Source organism: Pararge aegeria, chromosome Z, assembly GCF_905163445.1.
Source record: "Pararge aegeria chromosome Z, ilParAegt1.1, whole genome shotgun sequence".
Lineage (NCBI taxonomy): Eukaryota > Metazoa > Arthropoda > Insecta > Lepidoptera > Nymphalidae > Pararge > Pararge aegeria.
Window position 1 is genome coordinate 19617664 of NC_053208.1, and position 19165 is coordinate 19636828.

The following is a 19165-nucleotide window of genomic DNA, read 5'->3' on the forward strand; positions in this document are numbered from 1 at the left end:
CCAAAACGCAAACATTACCAGAACGTAAAGTTCAACAGCAGCGTTGGTTGCAGCTGTTGTGTTGTGTTTACAAATTGAAATAGACAATTCCGCAATCCGCAGTGTGACAATGCCAGGGGCACACTAAAAGACACGCGGTATGGTTACCGCGTGTCTTTTAGTAGATGATGTCTACAGATGTCTTACAGTGTCTTTATAGTAGATGATGAATATCATATTTTAATAAGCAACCTGAACGCAGCCAAATTTAGTTGTGATTTACCGCTCACGTATGCCTCTAGAGTAAGTTATGGAATGTTATCAGAAAAGATCTACAATTAGATCCACTTCTTAAACTAAGCTCTCAAACGTGACTGTATCTCAATCATAAATATTTCCATTTCGAACATAATACAAACAAACTACAAGAATTTTTTAAAATTTACACTACCTCTAGGGTAGAAGTGTAATTCCGAGGCAATGTGGTAATGTCACGGGCGCATGGAATGTCACGCACGAATGTCTTTACCGCGCCAGTATGACGCTTGCGTAATATTATGGTACGATTTAGCAGAATTCCGACGCGATTTTCCGCTCACGTGTGTCTCTAGCCTAACTAATAGTAATGTATAAAATCATTTAAAATTGGATTAAAGCCTAGACATTTCTAGAAACACATACCATCAAATATTATTAAAACATCGTTTCGAATAATTATTAATCAAACAGCACGTTAATTGAAATACAGTTATAAAAAATCTAAACATCTTTTATAAAGTGTAAATACGATTTAGTACTGCACTGGGAATAGGTACTGTTAAGAGGTAAAGTCATAAAAAATAACGAATTAGGTATTACAATGAATTCAGTAGGTACGGATCGATCTAAGTATACAACTGTAGTCTTATTTACTATTAAATGTGCTTTTAATGTATGGTTGATGAGTACAATTAAGGCGATAAACACTTTTTTGTTGGTCATTAACACTATAGGGTCAACGGTGATTATCAACAACTTCGAAACCTGAATATTTTTTTTTATTTACACTAACAATCCTTCTTCAGCATAAGCCTTTTATATCGCTATTACAAAGCTTGTGTTTACATATTTATTACGCGCTAGCGATGTTCATATTGAAATAGATATTAATTATTTTAAAAGTAATACAAAAACTGCTGCATTGTATCGATTGAGTATAAAAAAAAAGATTCACCCAGACTTTACCTGGACTTGATGCATTAGTTTTACAAAAAAATCAAAGGGAAATCATTAAATAAATTATTTCAGTGGCAGATATTATGAGGGCCGACAGAGTTCTGTACAACATTCGACATTGGCTAAACAATGATTAGAATTGTCGTTATTGTATAAAAACTAAAAAGACCTAACGCAGACTACCGACTTTACCTTACCTAGTCAATTACAGATATATGCCAAGCAATGAATTTGCCATGTGCTCACGGCAGAGTACAGTGTCACCTCCTCTATCATCCCGCGAGTGTCTTCCGGGGCCAAAGGAAATGTATCGGAGAACGGGCAACAGCGTCCTCCGTGCTGCTTCTACTATCTACTGCGATTTTGGGCAAGAGGAAGGCCTCTTGGAAGAGGCCTTTAGTCCAGCAGTGGACTGTTATTGGATATGGATGATTAATGGACGGCTTTTGTCGGTGACCGTTTATTAGAGGTAGATAATCTCCAGATAATAAATAATGCCTGCACTCCGTTCTCCTCAGTGTTCGGGCATAGATCTAACCCGGTATGATAATATAGCTTTTTTAATAATATAAAAATTATGATAAGCAGTGGAAACGAAATAAGAAATCCAATAATGAAGTCCATAGGTACCACTACTTAATACTTTTTAATATTTCTGATTTAGCGTAACTATGTTATAGAACTTGATATCCATAAATAATAATTACTATATTTTGATACAGATTTTGCGCTTTTCCTCAAACATGCTTGAGCAAATTTGAGCTCTATTTTGTCAACTTCTTCGAAATAAATCGAAATTACTTTACTAAACATGTGAGCAGCGCGGCGCTCCGCAAAAATTGTATGAAAATCCATAGGAATCTGTGGTAGTTACTGGCCGCTGCAGTAATGTACTGTAAAATATGTTTTATTATCAGAGCCTAATCGGGCCGATTACAGTCGGTCGCCTGCGTTAGCCACTAAATGCAGAGGTAGGTAAAGCTATTGGTATTAATACACCTTTAGTTGATTCTTGTCGTCGAAGCCCGCCGAGTGGCCTCCGTTGCGGACTATGAAGGAGTTGCCGTCGAAATGCATGCGCCTTTCTCCACGCCTGCCAACAATACGCTCATTTACAAATGCACATAGCAACATCGCCGGTGGAGATTCCCTCAGAGATCGCAAAGTGCATTGTACTCGCAAGCAACGGTAATCGACACACTTATGAACATTAAGCTTAATTTGCTATAGGTTTGCTGTAAGGTATAATTTATAATTTCTTCAATCCTTATACTCCACACCAAACAGATCTTCATCAATGTACCCTGTATGCACGTATCGCTCCGAAACCGGAGCATCCTCAGATGTTGACTTTACAATAAGTAATTGTTAAGATTACAATCATTACACTTACGAGACTTAACAATTATTAGATCTGTTTGGTGTGGAGTATAAAGATTAAAGAAATTATAAATTACAACGTACAGATTCTCCTGCTTTTCGCGGACTATAGCAAATTAAGCTTAATTTCCATAATATATCATGAATTTCCCGCAAATTAACAATTAAAAATTATTTGTTTGTTTCACCTAAGATTTTTTTTAAAGATAAGTCAGTTGCTTTTCTATGTTGACAAAAACATCGATTAATATAGCTATGAATTGTTTCATATGCTTAGGCACAACTTAGAATTCGGACTTTGACTTATTGTTGATAATTCTGGATTTATTAGTAAAGCCATGTAAGGTACCTGCTAGTTATTTATTAGAAAAAACACTTAGAGAATAAAATAGTAAATTGGCCTGCGAAGTTTTTATTTTTATATAGAAAATAAAAGTTTACTTAAAATTCTATGTTATTGGCTGACAATAATTATAATAGAAATAAGACAATATTAGCTTCCATATAAACTGAGGTGAGTTCTCTCGAGAATCGAGATTTATTATTAGATATATAAAATGTTAATATAATGAATACTATGTTTTTTAATCGCCTAGGTAATAAAAAACTATTCTTTAAGCTAATTAAATTCTTTTTCGATGTTTTGTTTAGATGTAATGGCATTCAATGGCATAGTATCTATTGCACTTACTGAAAAAACTTTAGTCGCCTGGTATCTTCTTTTTTACATAACGCGCAACTAATATCTTACCTTACAAACAGATGCTGAGTTTGTCCAAGCGAAGCTGTGCAATGTAGAAAGGGGCTAGTGATGGACGCCGATCCGTTGCTAGGGCTCGTACGCAGTTGGTACTTGTGACTGCATCGATGTACCCTGCCAGTACAGAAAATTACTACATGTTTCTCACAGAATAAAGCGCGACCAACGAGAGGTGACAAGTGTCGCCGTACACGGGCCGCAACCACAAAACGCTGCTACCGGCGGCGTTTTCTGTAGTTTTCATACATTTTATATAGACTAGCCCGCACAAGGTTGTCGCTGGTGGCCGCCACATGCTACAATTCGCTAAATACCGTGGCCCGTCGCCATTTACAATGACACCTGAAGCCACGCCAATCGCCACAGCCTTTTGACAACCCGCAATACCCAAAAATTCAAAGGAAAGCCGTTCATGAATTACCTACTCTATAAATGGCACTAGACAGAATCCGTAATTCTAAGTAAATATTAAATTTTTATGAATTTTGTTACAATTACAAATAGCTGGTGTCTTAAGAATAAATAAAATAAATGTTTCTTGTACAATCTTGAATTTTGAAATTAGTTTCATGTAAATTATTCATCATTAAGCTTTCTGCAATGAATTATTTGAACACATTTGGTTTTTTTAACTTATAAAGGCAAAGTTCAGATCCGACGTTGTTAGTTGGGAGTATGACTTGTTCGTAGGTTGTAAAGCCTCTGTGGGCGCAAACGACTTCAATCATGGTGAACGGTTTTTGGTTTGCCTAGTTGCAAAAGCGCAAACGTAAACCAAAGTCTGCAACATTTCATTGCTGCTTAAAACCACACATCAATCCGAAAAGTTATGAGGTGCGTGCTGGGGTCGATAAGCAAGGAAGCCAAAAGTCCTTCACTACTATACACCGCATTAGATGTACCTATATGAATAGTCAAATAAACCTTTACTTGAAATTATATTCAATTCTCCAAATCAATAATGCAGTTACATACTTGCTGACAAAGTATGTAACGGTGAGCAGACATTCTTTTTTTTTCTTTAAATTATCGCAATTAGGCCACACTGCCCTCCTATCCATTGTTATTAGCATCTAAATTAAGTAGATAACCCATGAAAAGGGACCGACGAAACAGCAATTTTACTGTGACTAATGGTAACGTGGGGTGCGCAAAATGGGGCCCGATAAAGTCCTATCCAAGATCACCCCAATGTAATAAAGTAGGTACAAAAGCCCAGGTCATAATGTGGCCACGAGTTCGAGGCCTACTTTTAATGTAGGCCAAGAACTTTTTTATTCATTATCCTACAATAAATATACAAAATTCACTGAAGCTTTTTCTTTAAACAAGTTTTAATTATATACAAGTATCATCATCGTGGTTTGCAAATTAGGGGACCATTGGATGCATCTACAAATAGCGTCATCCGTTTTCACAAACATTTCTATCAAGACCGTGCACACGAACGAACCAACAATCAGATTATTGAAAGATGACCTGACACCTCTTCTCGTGGATTGTTAGGTACTTATATCGTCTAACTAGCTGTGTCCGTACAAGGGTAAACCTTGTGTACCTATATATATCTATTAACTCCGTACTAATATTATGAACGGTAAAAGGAAATTTGGTACATTTTGAATTAACCAAGATTGACTGGTAGAGAATACTAAGTTTCAAGTTAGCCTTTTGTACCATTGCAGTTTATCTTGTAAATTAAAAAAAAGACACAGATTTACATTAAATGCATGCAACGGATTATAGCTTACATTAAATGCACGGCTGAAGCATTCGGCTGATATTAATAACATTTTGACTGATTGAATTCAATTCAATTCTGAACCTAAATGGGTCAAAACCGATATTTATGTAATTTTTAATAAAAAAAAACTTGCATAGTTTGCTCGGCTAAACCACTAACCCTTCATTAACAAAATAATTAGCTCAGGTATTGTAATTATAAGTTAAAAAATTGGTAATTGCTTAAGTAATTTTAATTTCCATAATATCGTTTTTCTTTTCTTAGTAATTTATATATTTTTTATGTTTAAATTAGCTATTTTTTTAGCTGTTTACTGCAGCCTGATGTACCCAGCGGATTTGCATGCTTTGTTCGCATCGAGAAGGCACAATTACACACATGCCAAATAATGCTATAGTTTATATTAGAGTAAGCAGTTGATTGTCAGTTTTGCAAACTAAATTAAAAAAAAATAATTAATAAATAATAATCATCATATGAACTTGAATCTTAGGTAATTTTCGCAATTGGTTGGTATTTCTTTTTGATTTTTTTTAAACTGTTAAGGGTTCGTCACATCAGCATCTTAACAGCACGTCTGTCTGTCGGGTGAAACAGACAAATGCTTCCATAAGAATTCGTCGAAGTACTCTAGAAATACTCCGGTAAAACTAGAGTATTTTGAAGTACCTAAAGTATTTTCACGACCAAGTTGACTTTTTTTTCAAATCATAATGTTTCCATGGTACTTTGTCAACAAGGGTTTGATTAACATGAGATACAAGCACGAGTGAATGAAGAAATTACCGGACAAGTCCATCAGAGGTCTGGCTGACGCGCACGTTGTTTATAATCCAGTTATCGATGCCGTCGTCAGTTAGCCAGTACTGCACCGCTTGGAGCAGAGTGAGGGCTTCGTTGACATACGACGGCCCGTGGCGAGACTCGCTGCAAGCAATTATGGATCTCAGTAAGTGTGCTTTTTTAATAGACACACAACAGTCAAATCAACCCGTAATGCCGGGAAGGCAATCGTGATGCAACTCTCTTAAATTTAAATTTAAAAAATCTTTTTCACCTAGAACTATCTGATAGGCTCTTGAGGAATTTACAGATATTGCGAGGTGATGATGATAACCACATTAGTTAACTTAAAACTAAAGCTAGGGTTCCAAACGCTTCCCTGAACTAAGAAGCTCTTCTTAGTTCAGGTTCCGCAACAAACTTAGCCAGGTTCATACATCATACGTTACAAAGTATCTTTTACTTCTTTTATATCCAAATATTAATTGAATTGAAATTACAAGAAAAAAAATCGGGTATACTAAAGATTTAATTTTTTAACAGTTAAGCATTATGCACTCTTGCGCGTCCTGGCAACTAACTTCACGTGAAATGTTATTACTATCGGTGGGATTTAATCTCTTTATGGAAGTTGGGGTAATTGTAGACCCCTCTCACACTGAGGTCTTTATGTTTATAATTTATTTATTCGGCTCTTTTCAGCAGCAGGGACACTATCTTGCACAACTGTACTTACGGATATCTATAACTGTGCCGATGTTTTTGTATTCGCACAGCTCACGTGATCGAAAAATAAAACAGATATGAGTAACATTACCCGCATCATAACATTAATCATCTTGTTCAGAATTGATTTTTAAAACAATAAGATAAAAATAATGAAATAATGCAAGAAAAATGCATGCAAATAAAAAATCACAAATTCATGTTGCATTTAAAACGAAGTGGAAAAACACAATAGCTCTTGGAACTTGGAACGTGAACGCGACTCCAGCAAACACTCGCGGCGATGAAAACTCTTTGTGATCTCGTTCAGACGCCTGAGCGCCGCTGGCAATTGTAAAATCATTTCATTCTCCATACAAAGTTTAGCCACTCCACGTCAATTTTCTTTAAAGTCTCGGCAGAATATGGACTTTCGAACTACCGATAATAATTAAGTCAGTGGCAGACTAAACCTGGTCTATAACGTAACGTTCCTATATCGTATGTACTTGTAACTGCTCGAAGTAGGTGTCTACCAAGGTGGTCTGCTCAGACGCCACCGCCATGTAACCCTAATATCGAATATAGGACCTCTGTTGAATATAGTTAGTCTATTAAATTTATGTTATTAAATTAAATTAAATTTGTATTGTATTAATTTTGAATCAATAGTGGATAATGCTTCGGCTTCCCTTTCGTGACGAGTTAGTTTGACTTTTATCCCCGGCACCAACCTATAACTTTTCGGACTTAAGTGCGTTTTTAATTAATGCAATTCAAAATATCACTTGCTTTAACGGTGAAGGAAACCATCGTGAGGAAACCTGCATGCCTGAGAGTTCTCCATAACATTCTCTAAGGTGTGTGAAGTCTGCCAATCTGCACTTGACCAGCGTGGTAGACTATGGCCTAAACCCTCCCCATTCTTAGAGGAGACGACCCGTGCCCTGAATTGTGCCGATTGCGGGTTGATCATGATGACAATGCATTTCAAAAAGGTTGGGATTGAATGGACGGTGAAAATTTGAAGTGGCTTTACGCTATCACTAAACTCTATAATATAGTTTATACGGTAGTGAGAGCTTTCTAACTTGGCAATCTTTCTTATTTAAATAATTAGGGTTTCGGCATGGGTAATAACAGTAAAATACTTTTTAATTCATTCCATTCCATTAGACAATAAGATATTATCGCTACTTCAAAAAAATGTAAGGACTACGCTGAAACAAAACAATTGTATTTAGAGATAAGCTTCACCCGATTTTTTCAAATGTAAAAATATCTGTCGAACTAGTACACCTTCTAATAAAGGCAGACAAAGCCGCGAGCAACAGCTACCAACTATTAAGTATAAAGACAAAAGTATCTTTGAAATAATTTGATCGATATTCGGAAAAAAGGAGATATAAATTACACCATTTTCTTCTTCTTACTTTGGAAATTTATGTATAAATCAAGCTTGAATCCTATGTGCTACAATTACCTTTCTTTCGCGAAAAATATGCAATTACTACTTTTGCTTTGAAAGAAAAAGTGGGTGTACCCCGCTATACTGAATACATCTGCGTGACCTTTTCGAGTATACAGGTGTCATGTTATGTCGTCTGATTGCGTAAATAATGCATATTCATTACTATGCATTATTATTGCATACGATACAAGCAATCGCTGTTCATTTGCTGTCATTTTTGATTTCCTTTCCTTTATTGATCAAAATAAAGCTTAATACATAACGGAATACAATGTGCCATTCTTAGAAACCCGTTGTCTGTCTCTTCATTAGATCTCTATGAAATTGAATAGGCCAGTTTCGGTATACACCTCTATCAAAGAAAAAAAATCCCAGAAAAACAAAACATTTGAAAACATAGCAGCCACCTTTTTGATGGAAGTCGGTTAAAATACAATTGCACTCACTTATAGAACACGTTGAGCGTGAAGTCCTGGCTCATGTCGAGGAAGGTGTCCGTGGTGGTACGAGTGCCCGCAGCGTCCACTAAGTACACCAGCGCGCACTGCTCCGCGGTGAACGACACTCCCTTGTACCACATTTTGGCGTACCTAGGGGAATTCGTTATATTGAGATTTTTTTAAACGATGAAAAAATCAAGAAAATAATAATGCAGAAAACCCCAGACTTCAATGTTCATTTTTGTACCAGACAGCATTTGAGAGAGTGGTGAAATAATAAGTAAATCGACATTTTGTGGTGGTGGCCATCTTGGACTTGAACTTTGACATAGTATTCCACTAGAAAAGCCAATTACTAGTAAACTCATTTGATCTCCACATTGATAGAGTTGTGTTAAAGAATGTTATCCGCCATTTTGTGGCGGCAGCCATCTTAAACAGATTTTCATAACAGATAGCTAAGAACACTCCAGACTCCTTTCAAACAAAAAAAATCTTATCGGTGGACTAGGCACACGAGCAGACGCATACACAGTCACACAGACACACACACAGTCAGACACACTAACAGACAGATACACACACAGCATACACACTGACAGACAAACACACTAAAAGACGGACATACAGACAGACACACTGACATACAGACACACTGAAAGACAGACATACAGGCAGACATACAGACAGACAGACAGACAGACAGACAGACAGACAGACAGACAGACAGACAGACAGACAGACAGACAGACAGACAGACAGACAGACAGACAGACAGACAGACAGACAGAAAGACAGACAGACATGACATAGAGACAGACAAACACACTGACAGACATACATACAGGCAGGCAGGCAGGCAGGCAGGCAGGCAGACAGACAGACAGACAGACAGACAGACAGACAGACAGACAGACAGACAGACAGACAGACAGACAGACAGACAGACAGACAGACAGACAGACAGACAGACACGCAGAAAGATACGCGGTCTGAGAGATGTTTTGATTTGAGAGTTACGTTACCTGGAATTTCGGAATTCTGTTTTGTTCAACAGAACCTCTGTTGAACAAAACAGAAAAAGAATAAAGCAAATACGTCTATAAATTACTATGAAGTAAATCAGTTAAAAACTGTTATGTATGTAAGTTTTATCCGCGTTTACTTTGAGTTCCTATAAATTTAACCCTTATTCTTTTTGATTTGATGACGCTTTAGTTTCTCGGGAGAAAATGCATGCTATCCGTCTCAAACAATTTATATGTAAAATTTCAACCAAGATAAGTTAGGCGCTCAAGCCATGCATAGATAACCAAAGCTATTTCTTTAAGACCCGCGGCTAAATTTTACCAGCATCTTTTCCGGGATAAACTTTATACTAAGAGTATTTCCATCTGCAGGACTCGATCGTATGCCAAATTTCATCGAAATCATTTCAATGGCTCAGCTAAACACTATTATTTTTAAGGCAGTTTTAAAAATTTGGAAAATCCAAAAGTGCACGCCTCATAATCTCATTTTTTTCACAATAAAATTGTTTTTTTTTTTAACTGAAACTTTCAATGCTCATTACAATTTTTTTTTATCATATTAATTATTATTCATTTTTTGTAAACAAGACACGGGAATGTCATAATGATTGCACATTGAAAGTTACAATTAATATTAGCTAGAATAATTACATGGAGATTTAACGACAGTGAATTGAACGCTCATATTAACTAAGAAATTATGTCATGTGTTACTTTAGATAATTAAAAAAAAAATATTCCGATACGATCATTTTTTCGACCAAATTTTGATGCCACATACACCCGCCCATACACGGACGTCCAGAAAAGATTATGTTTAATGTTATTATTTACTATGTTAAACAAAAAAATTGTTATTGAAATGTATTTTATGTGCCTGACAAATTATTTGACTTGATATTAGTGTACTCAAATTAACCTGTAAGTGCAATATAAATAACAAAAAATCAATTTCAGTTTCGAGAAAACTGCTTTTTTTGAAATGTCGAGAGTAGAGCACAACCTCAACGCTTCGCTTATGAGGCGTGCAATAATCATTTGACCACTAAGTGAAATAAGGTCCTAATGAAATATTTCCATTATAAATTCTTTGTAATAGTATCCTTTATAGTCCTTTGTTGTGGTATACCTAACTCATATTATAAATGCCAAAATGTGTTTGTTTATTTATTTCTTTGTCCTTACTTAACTTGATTTTTGTTATTTGACAGGACGGAGAGTAACATTATGATAGTAAACCAAATTTTTTCCGCGGGATGTGTAAAAACACCAAACGGTTTCCACGGGATGAGTGAAGAACCCGGACCACAGCTAATTAATCAATAAATCCTGTACTAGCTTCCTGAACACTGCTAACACATCTTATGAAATAAATACCTATACACCGAACGACAATGAAACTCACTGACGAGGAAGTCATATCGTGTATTCACAAAGCGCCAGAGCACAAAGGCACCCCCCTCGGGCACGTTATCCCTTTGACTTTACATTAAATGGGAATCTATATGTAAGTGCATTGGACTAGAATCGCAATATTAATTGTTAGCGTGAAAGCCGATAAATGCACCCATGACTTAGGAAGCACTACTTTGATCTTTAACTTTCCTTGAAGGCATGAAAAGCCTTGTTCTTCAAGGCATGGAGGAAAGTTTAAGATCATTATCACTAACATCTGATAGTACTAAAGACTAAACATATAATTCAAATTTCGTTATCTCAAACCGCCAGCCTTTTTTTTTACCCTTTTAAATAGGTTTTAATTTCGGTTAGGTATATTTCTTAAAATACTTATTACCTGCCTCATAATTATGACATTGATTAAAAGAATTTAAAATATATTTTTTATTTACACGTGGTCCCCATTTTCATCAGACTAAGATCTTTTGAAGGGATCCTGGAGAAGTCGAGGGTGCTCTTCTAATATTAAGTATATGCAAATAAGTTCATAAGAACATTTCTAAATTTAAGAAAAAATGTGACTGCAATAATTTACACATTAGAAGTAAGAATAAACTTACAGTGCAATATACTAGGTTACATAAAATGCATAATTCGTTTAAAGGAAATTGCATACAATTCTACAATAAACTACCCATTGACATCTTGGAGATGTCTCTTAAAAAGTTCAAAGTTTGTATTGAACGTAAGCTTATAGAAAAGTCCTATTATACATAGTATAAAGGACTACGTAATCGATAAAAAAGCTTGGGTGTGAATTATTGCTCCAACCAGGTTGCTCTTCTAATAATTTTAAACGACATTGTGAGATGGTGATAACAAAAAAAAAACACCCGGCTGTTGTTGTGGGCTTCTTCTTAGACCAGGATGCTTTTGGAACCCTCGTAGCTTTAGTTTTAAGTTTACGAATGTGTTATCGTCATCATCTCACTACCGTGTAATTCTTATGTACGCATCGAAAGTGCCACCCTAATGAGCCTACTTGAATAAAGATATTTTTGGCTTTGACTTTGACAAACCTAGCGATAAGACGAATCACGGATCGTGGATGGAAATAATATCCTAATAACAGGCGGCAATAAACTTCTCCTTTCGTGAACGTCAGGATGGCACAAAAAGATGAATTGTTTCCTGCCCGTGCTAGCCGTGCTTTTCCCTAGTCAGCAGCTATAGCCTTACAACGGAAAAAAATAAATAAAAACCTTTGCTAGTCATGTAATGATGCTAACTATATGCCTTCAATCTGTCAACCGTTTTGCATCAATAAATGTTCTAAGAAACTTTTAAATTATCTATTAAAACCGTAAAACCGATCTTTTTTTTTCAAATTAACATTTACAACTCCTTTGTTCTTGTTTTTCATTGTCATTGCATTTAGTGTGAATGTAAGGACACCTTGTGTTAGTAAGTGAATTCTGAATAAATCCTCCATGTTATGTTTCAATTTATTTTAGAAATTCGCTACAGAGCGTCACGGCGCGGCGTAACGCAATATACGCGTCGCCGCGCTACGTCGGGTCAAACATCCAATTAAAAAAGCTCAGTCCATGTGGTTTCAGTTTAAAACCTCCTCCCTACAGTCTGTACCTACCTACTACTCGTATGTCGGAATTTTCGGCGTGATTTAATTAAAATCGACGCGGTTTTGGGTATCGGGCGAGCGCTGGTTCATTTTACTAAAGTATAAAAATTGTAATATGAATTAATTGAATTGAATAAACATTCTATGCATACATAACAATATTATAAATGCGAAAGTGTGTCTGTTTGTTTAGTACATATGTTTGCCTCAACCACTGCACCAATTTTTTTGTAACTTGACACCATAAACGTAAACGTAAAGTACGTTAAAAGCTTGCGCTATGGAAATAGACATAAATTGTTTAGGAAAAGCTAGCTTGATATACTTTTTATAATATTTAACTTAATCTTATCCACATACTTATACAATATTTAGGATTTTATATCATATGCCTTAATAACTTATGACAAGCTTCAAGTCTCTATATTTAACAAAGACTTCATCTCGGAGACAGTCATAGGATACGATCTGAAAACAAACTGCTCTCGAGTGATTTTTACGAAACCCGAAATAAACGATATCAAATAAAAGCAGCCTCGTGTCTTAAATTAATTATTAAAAGGATAGCTTTTGACTACTTGCATGTCTGTTGGTTCTGGCTAATGTTTAAAACTGCTGAGACGAATTTGGGAATTTTATTTTTTATTTCACTACAATTGGGCCGTTGACTGTAATCTCATCAGGTAATTACCGATTGGTATCTACGCGGCATCATACTGAAACGCTTAATCGCTTGTAGGCACGTCTTTGTCGATGGTGTAGCCCTGCCGAAGCCTCCCACCAAACCGGACCAAAGCAAGGACGCACTTAGACCACCAGCCAGTAGGATTATGCAACAAGGCTTTGCAAGGAATGTTCTGTGGTGTGCTAGGTTTCTCAGTACCCACAGTTGGAATCGATGTTCTACTATTAGGGCATAATTGAATACTAACTGGAACGTCGCTGGGGTCATACAATGTCAATAACAGTGTTCTGAATGTAAATTGACTGAATACCTAATTCTAAAGCACTGGTTCTGCTGCCGTAGCAGTCTGATATCGTAGCGTTAAAGTTACATCAATTAATTAATGACACAGTTATAGCGATGTCAACCGAGTTCTGTTAACTAGGAGTTTCTAAATTATACCTACCTAAATTGCGTATCTATATTTTTCTTTGGTCGTTTTCTACGGTATTTTCATGCATTTTTTTTGATATTTAAAGGAAGATTGTTCTCATAAGTTGTATTACATTTTAAAGTTATGTTCATATACCCTAATGATGAAAATACTTATTATTAAATGGACGTAAGCAATCATTACATATGGATAAGTACTTTGTTTATTTAAAACAAACACGAGACATAAGACCAAGCAATAAAGATAACAGTGGTTACCCTTATCTTGCTCTCTGCAAAGACTCCTCGGCATAACTTCCGTATAATTAGAAATTCTACGCAGACCAAGTCGATGGAATCCGCTAGTTATAGGTATTATTGTCTTTGCGTTTCATAATATCATGGCTGACTACTTATTTATATATCCCACATACTCTTCATAGAATAAGAGTACATAGTTTTGTAAGTCAACTTATTTTTAGTGCCTAAGTCAGAATTCTCTTCGGAGAAAAAACTAAGTACTTTTTATACCCATTCTGGTAGCAGGCCGGTACCACAATTACTCGAGACCCGTACTGTTAAACACGTTCGTTAAAGTCCTTTCAAAAATATGCAAGACCAGACCAGACCAGAAGTATGTCATGTATTTGATTTTGGAAAGAACGAACTGTGAGGGTCAAGATTGTTGTCGCCGTAAAAACCTAATCGAAATCCTTTAGGAGGTTATTTTGGCTAAAAAGTAGAGGCTTACTTGTTATTCCCCTGCTGTTGGCGAGCCTGTATCTCAACTCGCGACCCATACTGGTGGACACGTCCGTTCGGATGGATCAGTGCAGCCGAGGCACCAGAACGCGACAGTGCAAGGATTATGTTGTTCTTGGCGTTGGTAAGTCGCACTGCTCCGTCAATTGTCATGTCCACCCTGGAGGAATTCAATATATGTTTATGGGACGCATCAGTAAGCGTTATATAGACAAATAGCGACCCGCCTATTCCAATCAATGAAATAGTTTTATTGTAGGTCCAAAACGAGGCTGGTTGTTAACAGCGGGCTTAGGTACTTATAATTAACTAACTTGACTCGATCCCTCAGACGCATGCAGACAGTGCCGTGAGGCGTCACGGAGACATTGTAGGTGGCGCCTCCAATACCATCCGTAACCTAAAGCAAAGAATGAAAATAAAATTACCAATGAAGTATCCGTTGTTTCTATAAACAGTTAAATATTTGTTTTGTAGTTATATATTTGTATCTTTACTTTAGTCTAAAGTGCCAAAGAAAAAGGAGACGTTTGACGTTTTGCTAATACTGAGTTTCAGACTTGTCCTGTAAAGGAGCTCAACGAACGTATCGGTATAAGGTATTCGTTTTCTACGTATCTTGTATAGAAATAAGCAATGAAGTAAAAATCGAACAATAAGCTGACAAAACAAAAGTAGTAAGTAGGTTTTTAATTTAAATACTTTGTCTGTCAAATTGAAATAGTATAATATAATATGCTAAATTTATCTGTAAAAAAATTTGATAAATCTTTCTCATGTAAAATTTGTGTTTTGTCGCCTACACCAAGTTGGCGGTAATGACTCGATATATACTGTGACAAGTGAAAAATTTTCATTGAAATTCGACACCCTCGGGGCTCACCGCAATAAAATTTAAAGTAAAAAAAAAATTAAAAGTACAAGACAGAGTTTCCTTTTCAAAACAGCTCCTTAGACGATAACACTTTACACGTCGTCTCCGCATAGAATACGCACCGGAGAGCATGTTCATGCTTAAGTAGCAAAGGAGTATAAGCACTATACCTCCTAAGATGTGACGGATCCTTTACCAACTCGGTACTGGGTACACCTTGACAAATATAGAAATATTTTTTGAATCAGTAATTTGCTTTGTGACATAGCTTGTCCGAGGAAGTACTACCACCATGTTTATTTCTGCCGCTAAGCAGCATTGTTGCAAGGCTGTGTTCCTGTCTAAAAGGTGTGATTGCCGTTGTGAGTATAGGAACACCTGGTCCCATCAATTATGACATCTAATTGAGCGTTGAGAAAACCTGAGAGACCCCAGCAATAAATGGTTCAGAAGTCGTTGGTGGAACGTGAAATCTAAACGACGATTGTGTTGGATTTTAGTAAAATGACGTATCAAAATGACGTATCAAACCTAAGGTTTGCAGTGCCCTTATCTACCCGTCACTACACAAGCCTCTCTACGGTCTCTAAGGGGGAGGTTCAAGCCGTCCTGATCCCCTCCTTGTCAGCGGAGCCCCAGCAATCGGTTGGATTGGTTGGTAGAGTTGGACAAAACCAACAAGAGAGACATGCCGGCGTGGTTTTTAGTTTGGGTATACTTTAGAAGGGGGAGTGCCACATAACCTCCGTCCTGCCCAAGGATCGGAGGTAGCACTAAAGCTTTTCCACCAAGCCAAAAAAAAGGTTTACGAAAAATCGAAATGATCAAAATGGTAACTTGCCTAGGTTTCGGAACACTTCGGATTACTTTCAATTGCTGATGATATTTAGTTGTCAGAGTGATTGACTACTCGAAGACTTGGGTTAAATTCTCGGTCAATAGTTAATTATAGCCCGGAATAAGGAATTTCCGCTGTTCAGTGGTAGGACATTTATTAAGTTGATAATGATACAAATCTATCGACAGGCTTTTCACGTCAACATTAGGTATATAAACATCGTAGAGCGCTCTACGTACCGTAAGTATGAATGGAGATAATGATGACGCGACGCTTTTATTCAAGTAATGGCGGCCTTACTTTAGAACGGCTTCGTAGAACTACGTTCCGTAGTTTTTATCCATGCACGTGTCTAATATACCATAGGTGCAAAAAATGACGAAACAGTCATTCTATCAAAAAAATTGGAAGGTCCGTATTAAAATTCTGAATTCAATTCCCTTCCATGATTAAAATGTTAAAAACAATTTCATAGAACGTCTCATATCATAAGCTGTTAATTTTATTTTTAAGAAAAAACCGGCCAAGCACGAGTCGGACTCGGGTTCCATACCATTAACTTATAGTTAATGCCCACGCCCAAAAGGCGATAAAATCAAATCTGTTGTATGGGAGCCCCCTAAAATATAGCAGTAATATGTTAGAGGGCTCCCATATCTGCTATTTAGCTGGTACCTATTTGTTGTCATAGCGGCAATATACAAATACATCATATTATGTAAAAATTTGAACTACGGTAACTTCCACGTTTCATGACATACAGCCTGGTTACAGGCGGACAAACAGACGGACGAACGGACGAACAGCGGAGGAGCCCTTTGGTTCCAGAACCCTAAAAATCGACGCTAAAGCAAACATTGTCGATGCAGATAATACTGTCTGTCTACCTACCGTTGAAATTGAAAACAACACATTTTCACTGTCAATCTCTCATCTCATAATCTTTAACGTTCCTTACTCAAACTAAGTACGTTAAACAAGTACGTTATTGCTATAGTTTAGATATCAATTCTTCTCTACGTGTGTTTGTCACTCCTGCTGCCGAGTCCGTTAGTATATTATATAGTTATATAGCGTGAAAAATGTCTAGGCAAGTGGAGTATCTCATAAGGATGCCTTAGCTCAATGAGTCATGCATGCGGTTGCTATACACCGTGTACAACGTGACAACCGAAATAATAATTCACAGGATTAGAGGTACATACATATATTTTGTACGAGGTTCATTATATACCTACTGTCTCTGAGACTTTTCTGCGAAATCGAAAACCTAGTAGATTTTGAGTAAACCACTGCCATTTTTACTGAAAGCAATCAGATACAGCCCTAACATCACATGCAAAATTAAAATCATGTGACTCCTGTCATTTCATTAGGTACGCGACGCGTAGCATAGGTACATTGCGCGTAATCGGTCTTTTATTTTCAATAGGGTCGTCATAAGTAAACACTAAAATGTTTTGAATTCTTTGTACTTATGGAAAAATAAATATGCTTTTTTTGATTTAATATTTTTACAAGGAGATTCCTTATGAAATATACTTATGCATACTTCAATATTATTTCGTAATTCTGTTACACATTGTATATTATGATGAGATACTCCCGCGCTTATTAACATTAAGAAATTGTAGGAACTATCGTCTGATAAAATTACTTTATGAGGTACCCAAGTACAAACCTCCAATTCCCGCCAAGTGTCGGCATGGTAAATATCATCACCCGGGTAGAAGGGGGCCTTGCGTTGCAGTGGTGCCCTCCACGGTGGCTGCCATGCTGACGCCCCTACTAACTCAGCTTGCCCTAGACCGCCTTCAAGGAACTTGCTGTAGTCTTGAAAAGTAGATAAACTTGATTCCTCCTGAAATGTTTCCTAATATAATGTTATTGATAGGTCGCATTTATATAAGAGTAATTTTTATATGTATAAATAAGTTCGTTGGTGCCACACTCGGTTATATAGCATACAAACGTAACTTAAATAAATTAAATTAAAATTGTATTCCTCGCATCTTCAAATAACGCCTCGTTGGTGGTTCGCTCGTATGACAGAGCATCACGAGTCCTAAGTTCGATACCAGAGTCGGGTCTTAAAATTACAAGCCCTATAGATTTACTGACAACGAGAATTTTAGCACATTGGTATTGTTTACTGCCGTACCTAGAAGAGAATATAAAACCTGCAAAAATTTTATAGCCCGCTAAACAGCATTAAAGCAGCGTAGTAGGACTAAACCTTAAATCTGCATCGGACTATGAATTGGCTGTTTATGATTATGAGAGTTAAAAAGTACCTGATTATAAGAGTGGGCTGTATAGACGCTGCGAGGGCGAACTGCCATTACATCCTTTCGAAAATCCGCATTGGCCATTATTAAAACACGTCTTCAACACAATTCTTAAAATCGGTTTAAAAAATACAATAACGACTATCGACACTGGCAAATACTACATAATACAAATCATGCTTTACACATCTGAGAAAGGAAATAATTAGTGGTCAATTCATTTTGACATCACATTTTCCGTTCTATATTCAAATATTTGAATTTCAGTTTGGCTATGATTAACGAATGGCCAGTGTCAATAAAATATAACTTCGTATACTAAAACCGGCGCATAATCCCAGCGCGGCGTGTTGATTATGAGTAAACCTTCCCGTTGGGAGGGGAGTTTGTTGATGATGTATAGTTCTGAATAACAAACTACTGCGACTGAATAGAAAACCTCCTCGATCCTTCTACCTTAAAACAAAGCTTCGAGATTATATTATTTATAACAAAAAAAAGTATTAACAAAATAAAAACGACTTCTGAAACTGGTGTCATACTAACCAATTCAAAGTAAATAGGTAATAACATCCGAATCCGAATCCGAAGTTACCAATTAGTTTTTTTTTTTTTTATTTTAAGGATTAGAAGGGAAATACATTTTTATCCCTATTAAGGAGAGTTCAGGTCAAGATGGCTGTATACAAGTTTTAGCTGGTATTTAGTTTATTAAAACTTCCTGAAAATCTTAACAAGTCACCTTCTCAGAGTGGTCAA

At 36.5% G+C, this 19165-nt stretch overlaps 1 protein-coding gene across 1 annotated transcript; it reads right to left on the reverse strand.

Annotated features, from left to right (window-relative positions):
- Positions 1-200: 200 nt before the first annotated feature.
- On the reverse strand, positions 201-18595 carry LOC120636228. The gene is made up of 8 exons (XM_039907597.1): positions 18413-18595; positions 17800-17979; positions 14721-14806; positions 14396-14566; positions 8484-8627; positions 5865-6005; positions 3326-3448; positions 201-2287 (listed from the first exon to the last, which is right to left on the reverse strand). The coding sequence occupies exons 1-8, from the start codon at positions 18488-18490 to the stop codon at positions 2185-2187; spliced, it is 1026 nt and encodes a 341-aa protein (XP_039763531.1). The 5' UTR covers positions 18491-18595; the 3' UTR covers positions 201-2184.
- Positions 18596-19165: the final 570 nt, after the last annotated feature.

Coding starts and splice junctions, on each gene's coding strand:
- LOC120636228 (XM_039907597.1), bottom strand. CDS start 18,490: ATGGCCAATGCGGATTTTCGAAAGGATGTAATGGCAGTTCGCCCTCGC. Junction 8,628..14,395: donor CAACAGCAGGGGAATAACAA/GTAAGCCTCTAC, acceptor GAATTCCCCTAG/GTACGCCAAAATGTGGTACA. Junction 3,449..5,864: donor ACCTCTGATGGACTTGTCCG/GTAATTTCTTCA, acceptor CTGTACTGGCAG/GGTACATCGATGCAGTCACA.